The sequence below is a fragment of the Eucalyptus grandis genome, chromosome 8, assembly GCF_016545825.1.
Source record: "Eucalyptus grandis isolate ANBG69807.140 chromosome 8, ASM1654582v1, whole genome shotgun sequence".
NCBI classification, from domain to species: Eukaryota; Viridiplantae; Streptophyta; class Magnoliopsida; order Myrtales; family Myrtaceae; genus Eucalyptus; species Eucalyptus grandis.
In genome coordinates, this window is record NC_052619.1 from 69,763,179 (window position 1) to 69,785,340 (window position 22,162).

The 22,162-nt window shown below is 38.2% G+C and overlaps 3 protein-coding genes across 4 annotated transcripts; 1 reads left to right on the top strand and 2 right to left on the bottom strand.

Moving 5' to 3' along the window:
- Positions 1-2,988: 2,988 nt before the first annotated feature.
- LOC104415840 (RNA cytidine acetyltransferase 1) lies at positions 2,989-13,721 on the bottom strand. 2 transcript variants are annotated; one of them, XM_010027218.3, is made up of 26 exons: positions 13,475-13,721; positions 13,177-13,268; positions 12,794-12,965; positions 12,554-12,676; positions 12,195-12,368; positions 11,909-12,019; positions 11,683-11,816; positions 11,482-11,575; positions 10,010-10,108; positions 9,390-9,526; positions 8,870-8,967; positions 8,296-8,419; positions 8,121-8,208; positions 7,936-8,035; positions 7,811-7,863; positions 7,385-7,561; positions 7,266-7,303; positions 6,749-6,842; positions 5,694-5,873; positions 5,502-5,610; positions 5,337-5,406; positions 5,093-5,234; positions 4,482-4,610; positions 3,766-3,891; positions 3,501-3,566; positions 2,989-3,415 (listed from the first exon to the last, which is right to left on the bottom strand). In XM_010027218.3, the coding sequence occupies exons 1-26, from the start codon at positions 13,577-13,579 to the stop codon at positions 3,161-3,163; spliced, it is 3,090 nt and encodes a 1,029-aa protein (XP_010025520.2). In that variant the 5' UTR covers positions 13,580-13,721; the 3' UTR covers positions 2,989-3,160. The 2 variants fall into 2 exon arrangements, with proteins under 2 accessions (XP_010025520.2, XP_018717351.2); XM_018861806.2 differs by lacking the exons at positions 13,177-13,268; positions 13,475-13,721 and having other exon boundaries at positions 12,554-12,641; positions 12,794-12,932.
- A 427-nt stretch (positions 13,722-14,148) lies between these two features.
- Positions 14,149-17,780, top strand: LOC104415841 (protein SLOW GREEN 1, chloroplastic). Its single transcript, XM_039300303.1, has 5 exons — positions 14,149-14,262; positions 14,474-15,340; positions 16,558-16,704; positions 16,929-17,009; positions 17,301-17,780. The coding sequence occupies exons 1-5, from the start codon at positions 14,149-14,151 to the stop codon at positions 17,493-17,495; spliced, it is 1,404 nt and encodes a 467-aa protein (XP_039156237.1). The 3' UTR covers positions 17,496-17,780.
- Positions 17,781-17,893: 113 nt separating this feature from the next.
- Positions 17,894-19,043, bottom strand: LOC104415842 (acidic endochitinase). The gene has a single exon (XM_010027221.3). It carries the CDS (start codon positions 18,989-18,991, stop codon positions 18,080-18,082), a length of 912 nt encoding a protein of 303 aa, XP_010025523.2. The 5' UTR covers positions 18,992-19,043; the 3' UTR covers positions 17,894-18,079.
- Positions 19,044-22,162: the final 3,119 nt, after the last annotated feature.

Genomic DNA, 22,162 nt, shown 5'->3' on the forward strand with positions numbered 1-22,162 from the left:
AGGGAGTCAAGGATAGCCCTGATTTTATCAACTTATTCTCTGTTAAATATCTCCTCATTAACAAGTCAATATTGGTCCATAGGGGCAGCTTCACCTTCATTAGTCATGTGTGCTTATGACATCTTTTAGCTCTGTTGAGCACTTGTGTTTTTCCATGAAGCTTGAAACAATTTTCTCTTTTATGGCATGGTTTCTTGCAAAAACTGCACCATAAACCTTCAATGCCCATTGTCGTAATCGGATCCAATCTTTTGTTTTTGTCAAGATTTGTTTCCTCCTTAATTGCTTTTATGGCAGATCCTTCGTGTGTTGGTCTTCAATCATTACAGTTCTTCGATGTTCTTCTCCTCTTACAGTAGGAAAAACTTCATTCAAGAACCACGAGTGACTTCTTTCCGAGATTCTGAACTTGAATATGATCAAAGTTTGCATATCAAAATGATTACTTGTTTTGTTGTTGAAGCCTTCGTCTTGACTTCATGTATTACTGCTGCATTTTGAACTTTTGAATAAAATTGATGAACAACCTCCAATATGTCCTTGACAGTAGGAAGAAATATGTAGTTTTTGTTGATTTCAGGTTATATCGAGCTCCACAACCATGACATAATTGAGAAATCTTCCTTGTCTCACATCTGAAACTTAGGATCACCTTGTCCTAGACCAATGTCTTCTAGATGACTGAGCTTCCCTTTTCCTTTAAGAAATGTCCTCACAATCTATGCCCACTGAAGATAATTTATTCCATCCAATCGGTACTCCATGCTGGGAAAATCTTCAATCAATAAGTTGGATTGATCTTGAAGAGAGGACCCAATTTGGTTGGAGATAACCTTCCCCAAATCTTCCATTCGATAACTTGAAAGGATAGATTATAGCAAGAGACTAAGAAGGGATCAAGTAACAAGGGTGGTTATTATATAACTCAAGGACAACGATAAGGGTGGTTAAGTCAACAATAAGGCTTAAACAGAACAGTAGCAATAAGGTTGAAAAAATAGCTACAATGAAGCAGTAGTAGTGGAAAAAGAAACATAGGCTGCAATGAAGCAGCGGTAGTGGGAAAAGAAATAGAGGTAGGAAAACCAAATTAGAAAACTAAGCTTTGATACCATGTAGAAAAGAATCTATGTTTTTCTTATTATCATCAAGTAATTACAAGATGTATATACGTAAGAATAGAGGACCTAAATTAGATGAGAAACCTATTTTAGGTATAAATCCTAATTAGCGCCTAATTTCTGTCAGTAGTTAATTTACAACTAACAAAATCAAATCATATAATATCACATGATATTCCAAATAAGTAGGGGGAGATTATAGGAGATTTTCGAATAGTGTATCAAGCACAGCATGTCACGTCTTGTTACAATAGGAGTATTAAGACTCAATACACAAACTTATTAAAACATTCGAATGGCTCATCCAAATATTAATCTGCCTTGTCTATTCGAGCCAATCACAATCTAGGTTGCACCGACACGGACACTCGACACACGACACGGCGACACGTTATTTCTCAAAAGTAGAGAATTTTGACACATTTCGACACATTATATATTAAATAAATATTTTAATATATAAATGCATAAATAACTAAATAATAATAATAAAAAGAGCCAAGAATTAATCTATACTAAAAATATTAATAATACATTTTGTTAATATCATTCATTGTTTTAATTTGACAAATTCAACTACATTTCATTGTAATAATCCTTAAAACTTGGAGAAAAAAACAAGTAATCCACGTTTCATTATTAAATTTAAAATTTAATAATAAGAAAAAAAAATCAACATTCCATCATCAAATATAACAAAAATTCATGCATCCACATTATCTACTTCTTCTGAAAAAAAAAGAAAAAGAAAAAACAAAACAAAAACAAAAACAAAAACAAAAAAAACTCTGTCTCAGCAAGTGAAAAATTTGCAATTTCAAGCACCCAACATCTTCAAATGAGTATTAGAAATTTGTTTTAGCTTTTTATTTTTTATTATTTTTATATATTTATATTTAAACCCCAAAAGTTTTGGAAATTTGTAAAAATAACCCCGTGCGTGTCGAAGTCACGTGTCGGAATTTCCGACTTGTGTGTTGGAGCGTGTCGAAGGCAGTTGACCACGTGTCGGATTTTCCGACACGCATTGACCGCGTGTCAGAGCGTGTCGAAGCATGTCGGAGCATGTCAGAGTGTCGGACACGACATCGAGGGTCCCGGAGAGTGTCCGTGCAACCTAGATCACAATAGCCATCATTTGGGCGTACGAGTTGGAGCGTGTCGAAGGCAATTGACCACGTGTCGAATTTTCCGACACGCATTGACCGCGTGTCGGAGTGTCGGACACGACACCGAGGGTCCTGGAGAGTGTCCGTGCAACCTAGATCACAATAGCCATCATTTGGGCGTAGCAAGCGCATTAGGGATTAGCATGATTTCAAAGTAGAGCTTAGAACCGAGAGATTGATTTCAAACATTGAGGAACCTATTGATTCTAAACATTGAAGAACCTATTTTGACGAGTGGATTTATGAAACTAGAAACAAGTTTGTGTTTTTTTCTTTTAGTTTGTTTATTTAAGTCTTCACGTAATCCTATAACATTTCATGGTATATAATGATGAGTGTGTAATTTAAAATTACTAATTTGAATTTCCATTTTATGACTAAAATTTACTTTGTTAATATTTCATATTCATTGCGTGTTTAAATATAAATTGTAGTAAGTGATTTATAACATCAAGTAATGATCATTAAATGTGATAATTCATTGTATTTGTTCAATTCATAATATAAATGAAATCTAAGTAAAACTAAAGCTGACCGCAAGATATGCAGGGTAAGTTTCAACTTTCAAAAAATAAGTAACCTGTTCCAATAGGTAGGTTCTAGATTTCAAATAGAATCTATATAGAACCTGAAACTGCTCACATCCAGGGCACATCTAGGGCGCATGACATTTGATTGAACAAAGCTAGTTGCACGAATTCAGCAGAGACTCTACCCAAATGCTTCTTCCATTCATAAAAAAATGACTGCACTTGGTCCCTTGATACACTAACAAAATTGCATCACGCCGTTAGCATGGGAGTAATATCAATGATTAACAATACAAAAATATAAACTTAAGACAATGACTAACAATACAAGAATAATGACTTAGGACTTCCGTTTCTTGTCAGATTTGGAGCCAGGGTTGTTCCTGCTTCGCTTTTTCCCGCTCTCTTGATTCTCTTTGTGCTTTTTATGTTTCTCCTTTTTCTCTCCACTAGATTTGACACTGATGACGCCACCTGAGGCGATCTTACCTCCGTTTTGCAGAGCACTCTCGAAATCGGATTCTCTTCCAACAATGGCATACTGTTGAAGAAATTCAGGGTTTAGGAAACCCTCTGCCTTGGTCTTCATCTCGTCCTAGCATGGTCAAGTCAAGTCAGTGCAAGGAAAAAGAAAAGAAAAAATATAAAATAACAAGGGAATTGAACAATATCAATGTTACCTCAACTTTCTTCGCTGCCTCATTTAGATCTTCATCCACAGATACACTGTGTGGTTCCAAAACGACCTGAAATTGGAAATTCCCAAATTTAGAACACTTGTGCGTATGCTCATATGACTCTGTCAAGTGATTTATGTGGCTGTTACATATTAGCAGTTTGATTTCCATTGCAGAGGGTACTACCCAACTTCTTATCATCATCAATGACGCTAATCAAAGTGTAAGGAATTATTTTGTGGTAACAAATGACAAGTTTTTAAGTTACCTCTTTCAAGCGAGGTAGGGCAGAGTCTATCTCCTTTGCTGCATTAGCATGTAGATGTTTGTAGAACTTTTTCATAACCTTGATGAACAAAGACAAAATTTGCTGCCTCTCCAACTTAATTTGTCCCTGTAGAATACAAGTTCAACATAAAATCCACCATCCAAGCGAGTGGCAAGGAAATCCTCTGATTAAGAGCTCGCAAAACACTAGAACACCATAGAGGCGCCTCACATGTCCCAGAAAAAGTGACATTATAAGCAGAAAAGGAAAACTCATGCATGATAATGCTAGTGCAGATAGCAGTCGTTCATCAAATGGCCAAAAGCAACTCTGATGCTAAATAAGACTCTGAATGATATCTAAGTTTGCAAAACCAAAGAGCAGACATTTGAGAATCAAAGCACCCCCAAATAAAAATGTAAAACTGATTCACATCCCAGGGAGCTTACACTTCCCTCTTAGACAACCATGTGAGAATCTAGACATCCCTAGACAGGCACCATCAGATTAAGTGATAATTGTAGCACTAGTTTAGACACAGCGCAGACTGCAAATCCACCTTACAATTTTTTCTAGCTTGCAACTGAAAAAATAAAAAAATAAAAAAATAAAAAAGGTGAGCACCAAAAGCAAATGACAAACCCAAACTCAAGTTCACCGTTTAATAATGTGCACAAAGGTATCTAGCATGAGGGTACATGAACAAGGGCACAGACCTCAACATAACTGATGTCATGATGCTGCAATCCAACGCATAGCAAGACTGATGCCTGAGCATATGATAAAGAAACTGGAAGCTTCTCCTGGAAGTATGTATGCGAAAGAATTGGCACAGTGTCCAGAATCTGTAAATTATGAAGGGTGCGTCAGAATATATTATAGTTTGTCAGGTAATGATATCAAATGCAAAATATGTTGGATGACACTTCAATTGTGCTTCTAAGTTGACAAGGAGCAAATGCCATATAATGAATCATTTATTAAAGCGAAGTAATGTTCCACTACTTGTGTATTGCAAGCAAGCCACCTCCTTTGATAGTTTTCAGCGAAACAGGTGGCTAGATTCTTAATTGAGTATATAGCACATCCTGGTCCAACTACTCCAGAAATGAGTCCAAGGTCTTCTCCAGGAATGATCTCAGGTAACGAATTCAACTTTGAGCATATAATGTACATGCAGCATGCTCTCTATCATCATTATTTTTAGGACTCCTTCTCATATAAATTACTTCTGCCCAAGCGCATTTCAGGTCAAATGGTTCTGAAATCAGAATGAAAATAACATATCTCAAAATACTAAAAAAAAAAAATTCGTATTTATTCTTACCATATGATAATCAGCAAGATTATTAGTATAAGCTTCAAGTCGCTTCATATCATGAGGTGATAAAATTTGGTTGAGAGAAAATCCTTCCGAGTTAGATGGGTTGATTTCCTCATCATTAAAGTTGATCTTCGGATCCAATATGCTGGTAGATAAGAGATAAGAAGCAAATTCAGTGAAACAAAAAGCATTTCAAGCGAGACTGATTGAAAAGAACGTAAACAGAGTGAGGAATAAATTAACTTACCTCATAGCAAGTTTATATTCCATATTACGAAAACCATAGCTCAAAAGCCTTGCAAACCTTTGCTTAAAATCTGGCATTTTCAATAAAATTAAAGGGTTTTAGAGAAGATCAGTGCATGAGGAGCATGGGAAGCAATTAAACATCATCTCGAGGGGCAAGAATTACCTCTATAAAATGGACTGAAAAAACCCCACTGATCAGATCCAGTGACATCAATATCATCATTTTTTAAAGGCTTCAAAACCATACAGGTGTGTTCACCAGTCACGGTATTCTGTAATGAAGAAGAAAGGTCAAAACACCACCAAGAACTAAAAAAGGTATGCATTCAATGTGCTTCAGCTAAGTCATCTTAACTGGAATCTGGCCAATGTAAAATGGGACAAACTTATGTTTCCTCCAGAAGCGAAAAAGGTCCAGAGTAAGACCAAAGGAGACACCAATGTAATGGAGCTTTTCAGGCCGTCTTTCACGAAGATGTACTAGCAAAGGAGGAAGATTAGCTTTGGGTTTTATGTTCTCTTCCAGCAAAGATGCCTGAAATCACATCTGATGTGAGAATAGTTTTAACTAACAATTAACATTAAAACCAAGGGACATTTTAAGTACAACAAATATGTACCATAGGGGGTAAAGACAAGTAACAGAAACAACATAATTGAACTACCAGAGCTGAATATATAATTGAATTACCAGAGCTGAATATATAATTGAATTACCAGAGCTGAATTTGTTTTTCTGACTTTATATCTTAAATTGACCAAAATAATTCAATATCTGAAATGGATTTGGATCGAATTAGATGTAGATAACACAGTTCTGGTCATAAAGTCGAAGGTCACTCAGTGCAACTTGCAGAACTTAATAAGGAAAAAGGCAAAACTAAAGGATACAGCTCTACTCGATTCATGTGGGTCACTTCTATGCTGCTAATCTAAGACATTAAATGTCCATGTTAAAAGACTGGCTATAGTTCCAATGCACAGAAGAATGCAAAGGATAGCAAACTTGCTTGTAACATTGAAATCCACTCAATTCAGAATGTTTTAAGTCGTGATTTCGTCTTATCTCAACTACTTGTCTTCTAAGAGCGTGTGGATTGTTGAATCTAGAGCTCATGCAAAATAATATTTCAACTTGCAAATGGGGAACAAGAGGGACATGGATATGTTTAATTCTCGTGTCAAACGTTTTAGAATGTTAATAAGAAATTTAAAGTAAGTCAATACTCAATAACTGACCGTGTTCAGCTACAGTCAGAAACTGAACATACTCAACCACCCATTTTCAGTCACAGTTCGGGTAAAATTTAAGCATCAATCTACAGTACTCCACAACTCTTGTCAACATAACACCTAAAGATGCACTACCTAATTATAAGAATCAACTACAGAAGTTCAAGATCAATGCACCTTCTGTGCTGCTTCTGTCACTCTGACAGGTGGCTCCTCTTCCATATTTTCAATCTCTGCTTCTGAAATATTTGTCAACTGTCCTTCAAAGTATCTGTGTGAAAGTTAGAAGTGCATAAGTCAATACATTTAGTACAAGTAACTGTTTAGTAACTATTATCCCAGTAAAGGAGTATTGTTTATTAACATCTTCTAACTCGGCTTCAACTGGACGTGGAGCTTCAGCATAGTATCAGAACATTCAGATATTTTATTCACTCAGTTATCTATAGTTGTATCAACTGCATCCTCTAGAAAGAGTAACCTTTCTCAATGTTTCATCATAGACAAGTCAAGACGGATATCTACTTATTCTTTTTCAGCTGCAGTAGCTCAGACGATGTATATGCCCATGCTTTTGAGATCGTCTTTCACCTAATCCACTTTTAATGAGTCTACATTAACTTTATAGAACATAGAAGTAATGATGACAAGTATTAATATGTAAGTAGGCAAAATGAATGAGCAATCAACTAACCTCGATAAGAGGTCCACAGCAGTTGAGCCATATCCAAGCTACAGTATGTCAAGTGAAAGAGTAAGATAGACAAAAGAAGCAATGCTAAGTAAATAAGAAGCTTTAAGTAAAAAAGTTACCCTCATTGCACTAGGATGTGTGGCAATTCGCACAATCCTAGCACCAGATAGACTAGGGAAAACAGTGTCCTGGAACTGCTCAGAGAACTTCCATGGAATTTGATCTCCAGAGGGTTGATGCCCATCACTTAGACTTTTAATCACAGATTTACGAGATATTTGTCCTTCAAGACAGACCTAAAAAATAAGAAAGGTAGTAAATACAACAGAAAATCCCACCCATAATGGAGTTTGGTAATCATATCCTTTCCTTAAAAGATTGGATCAACACATATGACCATAATTAACAATCTCATTTTTGTCAAATATCGAAATGGTGTAAACAGAGATTCCTTCCATCCCCCACCCTCCTGGGCAACAAGCATGACACTCGGTGTGCACAAGCGCAAGTGCAAGCGAGAGAGAGAGAGAGAGAGAGAGAGAGACCTGTAGGACACACAAGATGTCGGGCAGTTGATTCCGGGACTCATCAACGGGTCCTGCAAATACTATTTAAGGATCGAGGGCTAGTAAAGGAAACACATAAAGCTAATCATATGGAATGAGCATACCAAGCAATACAAACAAGTGGTGTGCTGGAGCATCAGCCATTAATTGTAAATCATTCGGTGAGTTTTTGTAGTGAGATGCAACATATAAGGCCATCATCCTCTGCATGCAGAGAAGTGATTTAGGACCAATAATCCACATGCATTAGTTTTGCATTCTAAAATCACATCGGATGAAACATATTTACCTGTAAAAACAACTCACTGTCCTTGTGATAGGAAAAAAGTGTATCTCTATTTACATAGTAGAGATCACACTCACTGGGAGAGGGTAACCTACAAGGAAAAACACAGAAAAGTTATAAATGAATGTCTAAGAATTAAGTAGCTTCACCCCCAAGGACACTAACAATTGCATCAAACCTGGTAATACTAGGAACATAATTGGCAACATCAAGGCAAAGCAATGCATTGAGCCAGGATTCAATTGGATCACCAGAAGCATATCTGATAGATTCGGCCAGTTCAATCTTCTTGAAGAGACGACCTACATTTGCATAACTTTAAAAACCAAATACATGTGGAACAAAAGACAAAAGATTTGCATAGATTTCCCACATTAAAATATGTAACATGCCTAACAACAATCAATCACTTTAATTTTTCATGTTTGTTATATTTTCAGTGCCCGATGCAGGCTGAAACTCTGAAAAGATCTTGAATACGGAGGAATTGATATTAAACATAGTGCAATGGCATTAAAGAATTCATGTGGCTCGGCTTTGTTAGTTTTGTTTTTTAGTGCTCTAGGATTTGTTCCTGTACAATAAAAGTGCTCCTATTCAGAGCCATATATAGCTTTATCAGCTAGAAGCCAAGTCCCAAAAGTGTGTCAAAGAAAACATTTACTTATTGACCAAAATAAAATATCAAAGAGGATGGACATTCCTCTGTATTTTATTTGCATATTACAGACAAAATGCAATATTAAAATTACCAGAATGAGCTGCCTCAGCACCATTAACTGTTGCATGACTTTGCTCTTCCAATTGCTGTAGAAGTTTCAGTGATAAAGAACGCCCAGTACCTTCATAACTGTTGACAGGAAAAAGCTTATCAGTAGACGAATTGTACCATATGTTCTGAATACTACAATCCTTGAGCCAAAGTGTGTGCTGCATAAGCTGACAATTCACCACTTACTTCACTGTAAAATCTGACTTAGTAAAACTGCCTTTAAAACCCTTGTCTCTTTTGTAAAATTGGTTACTAAGGGGGGAAAGGATACATTTTAAAAGTTCATTGATTTATGTGCCTTACTTTTCAAAAAATATAATTTTGTTGAAGTTAAACTGGCAGAGAGGATGAGCAATTATAACAAGGAGGGTGTTGTATCCTTAGAGTGCTTAAGGAGTTGAAACAACGAACATTTAAGGAAGAATGCATTTAAATTGTGCCACTTAATGAAATTCATTTCTTGCTTCCAAGATAATTAAAAGATGAGTACCAGAACATACCCATTTACTGTGGATGAGAGGAAAACCAGATATGGACCAAGCAATGATTTAACAACTGGCAGTGGAATTGCAGCTGCTTCATCAACAACCAACAATTCAACTTGGGAAAGCTTCTCATGCTCATGTGGTTGTATGTACTGCAAGATGCATTGCCAGGACTTTAGAGTAGAACCACAAAATAAGGGGCAAGGGAGAGGGGAAGGAGGGGGGCAGAGAAAGATAAGAGAGGTTGGGGGCAGGAGGGAGAGGGGTATTTATAGCTTTAGATACTCAGAATAAATCATAATCAATAACTATCAGAGTAAAACTAATGGTTCTACAAAAACATGATTAGTCCTAAATAGACAATCCACACTGTTCGTCCCCCCTGTCCAACAACTCATATTCATATCTATCTAGATAAAAGGAACAATATGCCCAATATGATAGGCGATTGGAAACAATGACTAATGACCTTATCAAAAGTCTGCATAGCCACTCAATTGAGTACATGGTCAACAAGTATCTAGATAGAAAATGATGGACTTGGGCACAATATCCACACAATGTACAATGCCTATTGACAGAAATTAACATAGCATAAAGAACATTCTTGGGTTCAACTATTCTCTTCCACCAACCTGAATTGTTTGTCTGTGCTGCCTGTAAATATTAATTCTCACTATTGCCTTTTTAAACTCTGGACTGGCACTTCTCACCACATCATAATCAATATGTTCCTGAGACAGAAAGTAGCAGGATTCAGCTGAAAGTTGAATATATAAAAAATCAAAAGCCCATGGAGCTCATATTCAGCAGAACCTTGTCCAACAATAAATGTGCCTTGAGCATTAAACCATATCAAAAACTTGACACGCATGTATTGTATCTACTTTAAATGCTACTTTTGTTTGAAAACCAAGTAAAATTGTATATTTATATATCCTTGCATGTTTAAATCCATTCAGCAATCTTGCACACTGTAAGGGGAGAAAATGCATAGCAACAGGAGTGTTGATAATTACAAATTAAACAACATTACCTATTCAAACGAAAATTTAGAAGTTTGTTCTATTTATCCTCAACTCTGATTCTTAAAGAATTCAATTAGGTGAAGAAGCAATCTTTCCGTTCAATTCAACTAACAAACAATGACTGGAAAATAAGTAACTGAATCATGAATCATCACCCCATTTTGGAAACAAAACATGCAGAAAAGCTGGGCAGACCCAAACCAGAAACCTAATCATCCAGTCATAACTCAAAGGTATGATTCTGATTTATTTATCAGCACCCTATCTGATATGTCCAACAGAATAGTTCATCAAGCGGTCAATCTTCAGTTTTAACTCAGATGCAGGTCAAAGTAAAAATTAGATAACCCAACCATGACCATTATCTCTTGACTATGATTGGAGATCTAGCCAATTTGATTGTAATGTCACTAACATACACTAATAAATCTCGCATCATCTCTTAACTGTTAGATGAGCTTTTATTATTCACAATAACCCAAACTTAGACTGGGGACCGGACCGTGATCTTCTTGCAAAGCTAAGGAATTTTGCCAACCCACTTGGTGAGATAATAATTTATTCAACGTACTAAGGAAACAGAAAAATAATATATATTACTGCAGTTTAATCCATCCAAAATGATATTCATTTAAATTTTAACTGATTTGCAGGAAAAGCACAAGAAATCAATATTCTGATAGGAAATAACAGAATCCCCATTTCATCGTTACCTTGCCTGGAAGAGAGAGAGAGAAAATGGTCAACATCCCAAAAACAGTGACCATCAAAGCTCTTCAACCGAAACTTCACGAATTTTCAATGGAGCAAACAATTGATGCCCAAAACCCCACTTCTCACAACAAACACTGACAGCTCAATCTAAACTTAATACAGGTGTTTTACCCATGACCTTACTAAATTAATCTGGTGGGGCTCTTATTTTTTCCATATAGAACAAGCATGTTCCATAAAACATAATAAAGTGGAGATAAGCTGTTGACTCTGAGTTATCAATCATCCTGACTAGCAATAGAACATTAGAGTAATAGCAATAGAGAAAAGAAGGGTGAAAGAAAAAGCAGTGGAAATAAATGTACCTTGTATTCAAATGAATCAAATCCCTTGCAAACAAATTCAAATAAAGTTTTCAAATTCTCTGGACTTGGTGCAGTCACAAAGATATTTGAATACCTAGTACAAAAAAACTTCAGTTATCAGGATGATGGAAACGTGGAATTGACCAAAAAAAAAAAAAAAAAAAAAAAAAACAAGTATAATGAAAATGAAGAAATAATTACCCAGCAGCAATGGCACCAGCGATTGCTAAGCCAAGGGCAGCTGATTTACCACGACCCCGAGAAGCAAGTAAAGCAATTGTATTACGTAGAGCCTTATCCAATATTGCATCAAGAAATGTAGTGACAGCTTTCCCCTGTCCAAAAAGATTGATTGTACTATAAGCCACTGAAGACAGATGAAAGATTTTTTCTAAGATCACTGCAAATTGAAATTCAGAATATCCACCTGATCTAGAGTGCAGCATTTCCTTATCAAAGGTCCAACAGGAAAATCATCATTGAGTTGCTCTTTTAAATCTTTTAGGTCCCTCTCCGCTTCTGATAGCCCTTCAGAGTCCTTAAACCACCAATTAGGAGGCAGACAATCAAATACTGTCCTGTAATAGTTGTAATGGGAAATGCAGGAGGAAGAACAGTACAATGTGTCGTGTTGGGAAGACCTACTAAAAGAGCTTAAACTTTCTACTTAGAGAATTTCCTATGCCAGAGGAAAGAGAAAATCCATTTATCACCTCTTTTGCTGGAACTGGAGTAATTGATCTGATGTGAGAAGATATTGGTAAAACATTGAGCTCGTCATCCATAACAACACATGATTTGCACGAAGAAAGTGATAACAAGAATCTTTCATTAAAGCGTCCAGCAGCCTCAGAATGGGATTCGGTACGGAACCTCTCGTGAACATCCTGTAATCACAATATTATATTAGGTGGCCAAACCATAAGATATTACCATGAGACGAATACTATACATCATAGTGATGGTGCGCAAAGACTACTCAATGAAGTGAGAGATCGTAGCAGCAATATAATCTATTGCAAGACAAAGAGTACCAAACCATGAGATATGGCAAGAGGAGTATACAACATACCATAACCATGGTATAAAGACTAGTCAATGAGGAGAGATTCCGAAGCAGCAATACAATCAACCCACCACCCTCCACTGTTTCGATTGTTCTGGCAAGTAGATTTGGGGTCAAAGCTTCAAAATCCTAGAAGAGTGCAAAACGTATTTAAGCATGCAATAGAAATTTAAATGTTGCGAATTACTATGATTAGGGGATTGCAACTAGAACTGCATGTGGGAGCAAATTGGAAAGAAGAACCACCTGAAGTATGCACATTCCAAAAGTGTTTCCAAGAATTCTTTCAGAATCCTTGTACAAGCAATATGTCAACCCTCCGCTTTCCACGAAGAGCGAAAAAGGGTCAACCTTTTCTGGATCCAAGAGGCCCCTCTGCATCAACTTTTTTATTTGCTTTCCCCGTTTCTTCTTGTGACTGCACAGAGAATCAGAATCATACCAGTGAAAACTAACATATCAACAGAATGACCGAATGCGGGTGATTATCAAGATAAGAGTGTAGGACCTAGAATGACTATATGCGGATGATGCCATTACCCTAACTTCACATAAGCGTAACGATTTCTAACGACGCCTGACGCAGTGTGGACTGCTAATGCATTTGGGGTGTTCAGAAAGATGACAACCTGCTGAGTTCAAGCTTATCCCTGTAGCACCACAAGACGGTCGGCCTAGACTTGATCACCGCCTTGCTCAGCATGTAGTGAAGATTCACAATCTGCGACCACAGCAACAAAAAAGTTCTCAGCTTTCCGAAACACAGTCCTAGAAAGATGCCAACCCAGTTCGGCAAAAGAGCAGGGCCACGAAATTTGACCCAAAAGTTCACGACTTGCGGAACAGAAAAGGGGCAAAAGTTCACGAATTCAACCGGCGGGGGCGAATTAGCGAATCAATACGCAATCGAGCTCGAAGGTGGAGTACCTGGTCGCGGGACTTGTCGCCGACGACGACGAACATGGACCGGTGGCGGTTCTTGACGCCGTTCTCGATGAGCGTCCTGATCCGTTCGTCCACCTTCTTCCTCATCGTCGATCGTTTCCGCTGCTGATGCTGATTCTTCCCGGAATCTTATCGGCAGGGCGTGCGAATGAGTCCGGATTGCTTGCCCAGAAGGCGGTGCTAGGGTTTAACCAGCCGGCGGGATTAGGGTTTTAGGGGGAGGAGAGAAAGGGGGCAGGGGTTTTGCGTGGGAGATGATCCGGTACCGGACGACGGTTTCGCGGGTCGGATCCGGGTCGGATCTCTATCGACCCGTGCGACACCGCATGGATGGGCGGGCCGAATCGGCCCTGAGCGGGTCTAGACGGGCTTGGCGACCCGGATAAGTAAGTGCCCGACATGATGATAATTATGTTATTCGGCGTTTGATGACATGTTTCGAAGCGGATAAATCCGGATAGGTCAGGATAAAATGTCAAATAAACTACCTCGGACCTTAGGAGTGGGATAACAGATTCGATTAAAAAATTATTGAACAAATTAAGAGGACAAATAAAAATAGAGTCTATAATTACATTATAAACCAATTTCATTGTTATAACGCTGCTTTCAATCACCTTTCATGATTAATTAAATTTTCATTATGCATTGTGAGCATGGGAGCCAAATTTTGCCATTGCGCCATTACTATCATCGTTGCCTTGTCTCAATGGCCACTTGTAATAATTGCATCTTGCCAAGATAGCTACTATGATGACAATCTCCATATGGTACTGTCATTTATTAATCTTCGTGTAAGTTTAGATTTATTTTTATTGTAATTTTCATAGAGAATGGGCTCGCTCAATCTCCAAAATAGATTTGATTTTTTTTTAAATTCAAAGTAATTCTAGACTCCTACCAATTAAGTTATATGACATAACAAATTCTCCGCAATTCTAATTCTATCGTGCTCTAATCCCATCTCAAATTCCAATCTAGACGACTAACATTAATTTGGAACATCTATTGCCTGATAATGCATGTCGGAACTTCATTCCATATGGAACAAGAGTTCTCTCTCTCTCTCTCTCTCTCCGTTCTCTTCAAAGCCCTCCTAAAACCCAGCTCACCTCTCCGTGCTCGCGTCAATGGCGGATTCCTGGGCCTGCACGAGCCACCTCCGTCTCCGCACGGCCTCCCTCCCTCCTCTTTCTCCGACCTCTCGTCCCCATCACCTCGTCCCCAGCTTCTCCTTCAGCATCTCCCGCCGTTCGCCCGGACGCGCGCTCGTCCACCCGCCTCCCCTCACGCGCCGCCGCCCTGCCGCCGCTCCGATGCCGGCCCGAAAGACTCCACGTTTCGCCGAAAGCCGCCAAATTGAGCCTGCCCACGATCCCCTCAGACGACGGCGGGCGTAAAGCCCGCGCCTTGCTCTCGCCCGCCGCGAGATTCCTCCGGTTCTTGTCCGGAAAGCTGGTGATTTGTCTTCTGGGTTCGTTCGTTTTCGTGGGGTTCGTCCATTCGAAGCCGGGTCTCGCGCTGTCTCCTCCAGCGAGCGAGGCTAGCCCCCAGACGGGGGATGCGCGGGAGGAGGATGGCGATGAGGAGGAGATGAGCGAGAGGCTCTTGGAGACGGACCCGACGAATGTGGAGGCGCTGAAGGTGGTCTTGTATGGGAAGATGAGGAGAGGGAAGACCAAGGAGGCGGTGAAGTACGTGCAGAGGCTGGCGGATGCGGAGCCGGACGAGGTTGAGTGGAAGCTTTTGCTTGCTCTGTGTCATGAGACGATGGGTCAGATCAGCACTGCGAAGAGGCTGTTCAGGGAAATCTTGGAAGAGACGCCTCTTATGCTCAGGGCCTTGCACGTATGATCCTTTTCTTCGGACTCATGCTTCTGTTCTTATGCTTGACTCATTTTAATTAGCTATGTTAGACAGAATATTCTGCGAATTTTACTTGAAGTGGTATTAGGGGTATGCCCAATTGGAAATCTTGCATAGCTAAAGTTAAGTTGATGGTTGGTGAGAAGAATGAAATTTGTACATATGAGAAAGGGAAGGAAGGTGATTTGAATTGGGTATTTACATGGTTCTGAACTTTGGCACTTCTATAAGTGAGTTGGATGTAATGTATCTGGAGGTTTTGCAAACCAAGAAGTAACTTGTTGCACTGGAGGAATTCTCTTCCAATCAAGAATCTCTAGGGTCATGGTCATCAAAATACTTTATGACCTTTAGAGTCGGGAAGAGGACTTTCTGCAGCTTCATTAATTATAATACATTTTGACTCGTTTCGTGTCCCTATTATTATTTGGTACTTTTCATACATACTGTATACTGTTTTACTGCAACTCCCTTACTGTATTCTTCATTCCTCAATATGGATTTTGTGGAAGATCGAGCTTCCTTATAGTGCCATTTAGTTGTATATAATTTCTTACTTGCACTTCAGCTTTCATTGACTAGCTATCAGGGTCATATTTAACTTGTTTTTCCTCTTTCCTTTCACTATAAGGAATAGTTAAGTGAATGCCAAAAGTGCATGTGCAAGGGCTAGTATTGATAAGTCTGTGCCATAGGGGGAAAAATGACTTTCACTGCAAATCATTGGCATCGTATGTGTAAGTCTAATGCAAAGAAGTGCCTAAAGGGGTACATTTTCAGGTGCTAATTTATCGGTTTTTCTAAAGGCTTAGGTTAGTCTAATTCAAATTAGCACCCGTTACGGTGCCAAATTTGATGATGAGACATTTACATAAATGGGTCTGAACTGCAGCTTTAATTGGGTTTTAGGCTTTTAGCAACTCCTAGGCCCTTCATTAGAAATGTCATTAGCTTATATAAAGAAAATCCACTGTGGTATAAAGACTGAACAGATGGTGCAGGTTTACAGTACAATGAATTGTTTCTTATGGAAAACAAAAACAAAGGAAAAAGAAAAATGAGAGAATGGTCAGACTAAAGCCCTAGAAATTTGGAGTTGGAAAAGTGGTTCAATCGCTTATTTATTTGACGATAATGTGTTATTGGTATCATATTGCAAAATTTGTGCTGAAGCTTATGCTCTTTGTTTTTTAATACAGGGTCTGGCCATGGTGATGCATAAGAACCAAGAAGGGCCGGCTATCTTTGAGATGCTAAATAAGGCTCTTGAATTAGCCCGTCGTGAAAATAGAGTCACTGAAGATCGAGATATCAGGATTTTAATTGCTCAAATGCATGTTGTAGTGGTAGTTGATATCTCCTACTTGCTACCATGTTTACTGCATTTGCTTAAATACGAAAGCCAGATGACAGAAGGGAAGACCTTAACTCACTGAAATACAAATGGTGTCTCTACCCGCTAGTTGCCAGACTAGATAATAATTATGAGAAAATAAAAGGAGGGGAAGAGAATCTTGTACTAGCAAATTTTGCTACCTGTTCTAAAGGCAATTTATATTGGTGTTTGCAGGGGAACCTGAATGCGGCATTGAAAGATTTTCAAGATCTAGTTAGTGACAATCCTCGAGATTTTCGGCCTTATCTTTGTCAGGTATGTAGCATGCTCTCTGCCAATTGAAATCAAATCCTTAATTTGGTTCTCCTAGACACGGGTTTTTTATTCCTAAGAGTATTAAGAGATATGGGCATTCTGCTCCCTTGATCCATGCAATCATACTGACAGCTTCATGTAGCTGCTTAAATTAAAAAATTTCATACTGAATAAAAGTATGGAGTATGATGGAAATACAGATTGACGTTTCTTAATTATGCTAATCTAGAATAGGTAAATTCAAATATACTCTAGCCTCTTGACCCTCAAGTTTATTCTCAATATTTGCAGGGGATAATATATAGTCTGTTGGACAAGAAGAAGGAAGCCCAAGAACAACTCGAGACGTATCGAAGCCTTGTACCTGAGGAATTTCCACAAAGAGGATTTCTTGACGATGTTGTTTTGGCAGCAAAATCGGCAACATGGGAACAACTTCAGAAGGAGTTCAAAGCTGAACTTAGAAGTGAAAGATCATCTGGGTAGAATTTGACATTATCAGCTGATATATTCAGTTACAAACCTCAAACGGAGAGTAGAAATTAGCTTCCTCAGGGCAATGTATACTATAGAATTAGTCCACAGCTGACTAAAATGGCCGGAGATTACATAGAGGTTGAGGAGTGGAAGCTAGGTTTTTCTTCACCGCTGAAAGAGAAACGAAAAATGAAAAGGCAGATTGGAACAAAGTAGGTCATTGAATTCTTCTGTCAAAATTCCAGGCATTGTGGCTTTTATAAATGGAATACTACAGATTCTTCATTTTTTAAAGTCATGGACAATCAGAAGTTCATCATGATTAATAAGATGCAATCGTAGAGGTAGTAAGTTACTAGCTTTCCCTTTGGTCTGACCGGAAGAAAATCACAAGTTGGTCTGCCATATGTAGTAAGCATGGGTATTTAGATTTATCATGTTTGGACAAGTGACAAGTAGAGTTTATATCGAAGCACTTTATCAACCATTTACAAGAAACACACCACATAAAAACATTATGTATAATGACTTGCAGACATGGCAAATGTTACATAGTAACTTATTAAGGTGGCTTATACTAGAAACCCTGAAATTTAGACGTCGCTTTTAATGGAATTGCTGTAACCGCTTTGATCATCATAATACTTGGACCAGAGCATAACACCTCCATATTTTTCGGAACCTTTGATGGCCGGTAGTACTTTTGATGTGAGATCTGTCACTGGTATGAAACCGCTTCCGGCTGCATCGGGCGAAGCAGGTAAACCTAGGAAAATCTTGGTGGCCTGAATGCTCGATGTCCATTGCTTCCATGCGTCTTCAAGATTGCCGATGTCTCCCGAGGAGTACTGACATGGAGGGTTGTTGTAGAATTGCACCCAAACATAATCGAATAGACCGGTTTTGAGGGCCTTGCCGACCGATGCATCAGGGAAAGGGCATTGGGGAGCAGCAGTCAGGTAGACCTTCTTCCCACGCTTGCTGTAACTAGAAAGATACCTGGCAAGATCATCCCAGTACAGGCCGGTCCCGGCTTCAATGTCGAAGTCGATTCCATCTAAGACTGCATTTCCCAATGGCCGAGAAGTCGAACTTCCCCCCAAGAAGTTGTTCCAGAGGTAGGTCGCCACTCGCCGTGCATCGTCGGAGGATGCAAGAGAGTAGCTACCAGCCCCACCTCCAATCGAGAGCATCACTTTGATTCCCTTGGCCTGGCATGATTTGATGTCAGCGCTCAATGCAGTACAAGGGTGACTGTATGGATCGTGACTATATGGATCACAATGGCCGGCAAGGTTTATCACTGGATTCTGACCTGCACCGAAAGTCGCCAAGAAGGCTACATTCACGAACTCATACTTTCCAGTGGCGCACGTCTCCGCCAATGTTCCTTCATTCCCATTCTGACCCCAATAGATAGAGATCCCTCCAGCATCGGACTCTACCGCTAGCGCGAGCACTGCCACCAATATGAGCGGAAATACTACTGCTACACGATATTCCATTCTCGGTTGATTAGCTAGATTGCTCTTCGCTCAATACTGAGAGATCTACTTCAAAGTAATAATCTTAAAATTTGCTTGCCAAAATCAGTTGAAGAACCATCGTTTTTATAGTGGAAGCAAATGGCCAATGTGAAAGGAGCTGTTTGGCTTTTGGTGTTAGATATCTAGAGCGTGCCTTGCTGGTCACTTGACCTCCATTTTTATCATGCTTTCAAATTGAATATCGGCGATGCTGACAAGAAAAGGGCATATCTTGAAAGGCAAACCATCCAAATCTGATCCTGTCTGAATGTTTTCATGTCTCTTAGCGTTTGTCCAGGGCGTCCGGGTCTGGAAGAACGGGAAAACAGCGTGCGTTCTCGAGTGTTTCTTGTCGTATGGTGAGTGACGGTGTGTTTATTTTGTACCGTATCTACGGTTTTCTTCTGGGCGTGCCTTGATGGGCAGTTCAGGATTTAGAAATCCACTGGGCTACAATCAAATTTACTCGTATTATAAGTGAGTTTGGAATCTTGATGATGACCATATTGGACACAAGGTGTATTTACAAAGCAAATCCCACTTTAAATCATAATCAATAGCAGCAAGGCGTAAAACCGGCGTCCTAATCAAATCTGGGAAGGTTTGTGAGCACAGAAAATGCAAAGTTTGCAACCCTTCTTTTTTCATGTCTAGTGCTTTGGCTGATTGATAAGATCATTGCATGGCGTTTGTGCAAAGAAAGCAATGAAGGAGAATCGAAAGGAAAACATGAAAAGGCAAAGAAAAGAATATCTCCAAATCCCAAGTCGGACGAACAATAGTGAATGCTTAAATTTATAAAAAGCACATTAAATGATGTCGTGAGCTCGTAACCTAATGGAACATTAAAATGATGGAATATCGATAATGAGTTAAATAAGTGGATGGGCCAAGGCTCTGAACCATCCACACCGGTTTTACATGCCCCATCCCCGGGTAATAGGGACTGCAAAATATACAGCAATTCAACATGTGAAAGAATTAATACAGACTACAGAGATAACCATTAACTTCTGCCTCAATATTTTCATTTCCGATACTTCATGTTAGCTTTTCGTTGTAATTTGGGATAGATCAAGTAAATCACGGTAAGTATCATATACAATTTGGAAACTAAAAATTGAGTGATATTTGATGGAGGAAAAATTGGTAAACCTCTTAAACAAATGCCGATAATTTCATGTAAGAGATGTTGCACTAATATGTTGGTACGTTTTATCAATAAAATTTGTATTTTGAAAACAATCAAACAAACATTTTAATTTAATGTGAGAATATTCAACTAGCAAGTCAAAAAAGAAATTTACCAAAGCTGTAAATTTTTGTGAAATTTTCTCAAACTATGATAGAATTGCCCTTACACTATATAGCACGTTACTACGAGAAACACGCATAGCTCCTTCAATTTTACACCTTCAAGTTCACACTATTGTCACGGCCAAGAGGTTTCGGTAGCTAAAGGACCGTACCTTGCCATGGAGGACCTCCTACAATTGCTAGTATTCCCAACAAGATTTCTTCCGGAACTTTCCAAGGGTGGGCAATACGGTCATTTTAACAAGTTCTTGTCATTAGAGTCGGTAGTTGGTAGATTTGGCGATACGATCTCGTCTGCCGGATGAATTCTCAATCAATAGATATAATTAGAGGGCCTCGTAAGAAGAGATGCCATCCCCCTCATTTGTATCCATCCAAACATTTTAGCAATACAAAAGCTCATTTCTCTTCGGAGCTTCTCTCTTGAAACTTTCTCTCTACGATTCAAGTAAAGCGAGCGAGTATGTGATTGATCGAGCAAGACTTGGCTTAGGCAATCGATCGAGCAAGGTTTAACTTAGCCGATCCAAAAGAACTTGAGTCGCCACACGGTCACGATCTCAATCAATCGGCTCATGACACTATACCCTTTGATACTCTATCCTTATACACATAAGCTTTTCTCCAATTAGAGTTGGCAAAAAGGGTCATAAACCCATATTATGACCCATTTTTAATTAAATTGGTCATATTGGTCATAATATGGGTTAAATGAAAGTTAAATATGGCTCAGAAATGGGTTTGAAAAAGTAAAATAAAAAAAAATCTAAATGAGTTATTAGGAAACCACTTTAAAGTTTAAACCCGTGGCCTTTTTAACTTTATAAAAATGTTTTTTAATAAAAAATTGAAATTATAATTATTTTTCATATTTCAATTTTTTTCTTTTCCTTTTTCTTTTCCTTTTTCTTTCTTTTTATTCCTTCCTTAGCCAGCCGCCACCTTTTTTAACTTTATAAAAATGTTTTTTTATAAAAAATTGAAATTATAATTATTTTTCATATTTCAATTTTTTTTTTTCTTTCCTTTTTCCTTTTATTTTTCTTTCTTTTTATTCCTTCCTTATTTTTTAACTTTATAAAAATGTTTTTTTATAAAAAATTGAAATTATAATTATTTTCATATTTCAATTTTTTTCTTTTCCTTTTTCCTTTTATTTTTCTTTCTTTTTATTCCTTCCTTAGCCAGCCGCCACCTTTTTTAACTTTATAAAAATGTTTTTTATAAAAAATTGAAATTATAATTATTTTTCATATTTCAATTTTTTTCTTTTCCTTTTCCTTTTATTTTTCTTTCTTTTTTTTCTTCCTTCCTTAGCCAACGTCCGGCAGGCGACGGTCGAGACAAAATGAGGCAAGGCTTGAGCTCACCGGCGGTCACCGACGACTAGTGAGGCTCAAGCATAATCTAACTTTTTATAAATATTTCAATTTATAGGTTTTTTTAACTTTTTTATTTTATTTACTATTTTTAATTTAATTTGAAGTTTTAATCCAATTAACATATAGTGAAATTCGGTTTTCCTAGAATATTAATAAGTTTTAGTAATACGGGTCGGGTACGAGTCAGGTCAGGTATTGGTCACTAGATTTACATTACAAGAATATAAATCAAAATAGGTTAAATAGATCAAATATAGGTTGATCCATTTTTGACCCGACCCATACCCGACTCGACCCACCCATTTGCCACCCCTATCTCCAATGTAGCTACACATTAGTAGATGACCATTAAATAGAAGGAGGAAGAGTGGAGATAGCCATCACTGTCAAGCAATTCTTTTGGACTTAAATTACCTAATTCATTCCAACAAAATTGTACTAATTGTGAAGA

Coding starts and splice junctions, on each gene's coding strand:
- LOC104415841 (XM_039300303.1), top strand. CDS start 14,149: ATGGGAGCCAAATTTTGCCATTGCGCCATTACTATCATCGTTGCCTTG. Junction 14,263..14,473: donor ATGATGACAATCTCCATATG/GTACTGTCATTT, acceptor ATTCCAATCTAG/ACGACTAACATTAATTTGGA. Junction 17,010..17,300: donor TTCGGCCTTATCTTTGTCAG/GTATGTAGCATG, acceptor CAATATTTGCAG/GGGATAATATATAGTCTGTT.
- LOC104415842 (XM_010027221.3), bottom strand. CDS start 18,991: ATGGAATATCGTGTAGCAGTAGTATTTCCGCTCATATTGGTGGCAGTG.
- LOC104415840 (XM_010027218.3), bottom strand. CDS start 13,579: ATGAGGAAGAAGGTGGACGAACGGATCAGGACGCTCATCGAGAACGGC. Junction 12,020..12,194: donor CTCCAGTTCCAGCAAAAGAG/GTGATAAATGGA, acceptor TGGTGGTTTAAG/GACTCTGAAGGGCTATCAGA. Junction 5,235..5,336: donor GAATATAAACTTGCTATGAG/GTAAGTTAATTT, acceptor CTTATCTACCAG/CATATTGGATCCGAAGATCA.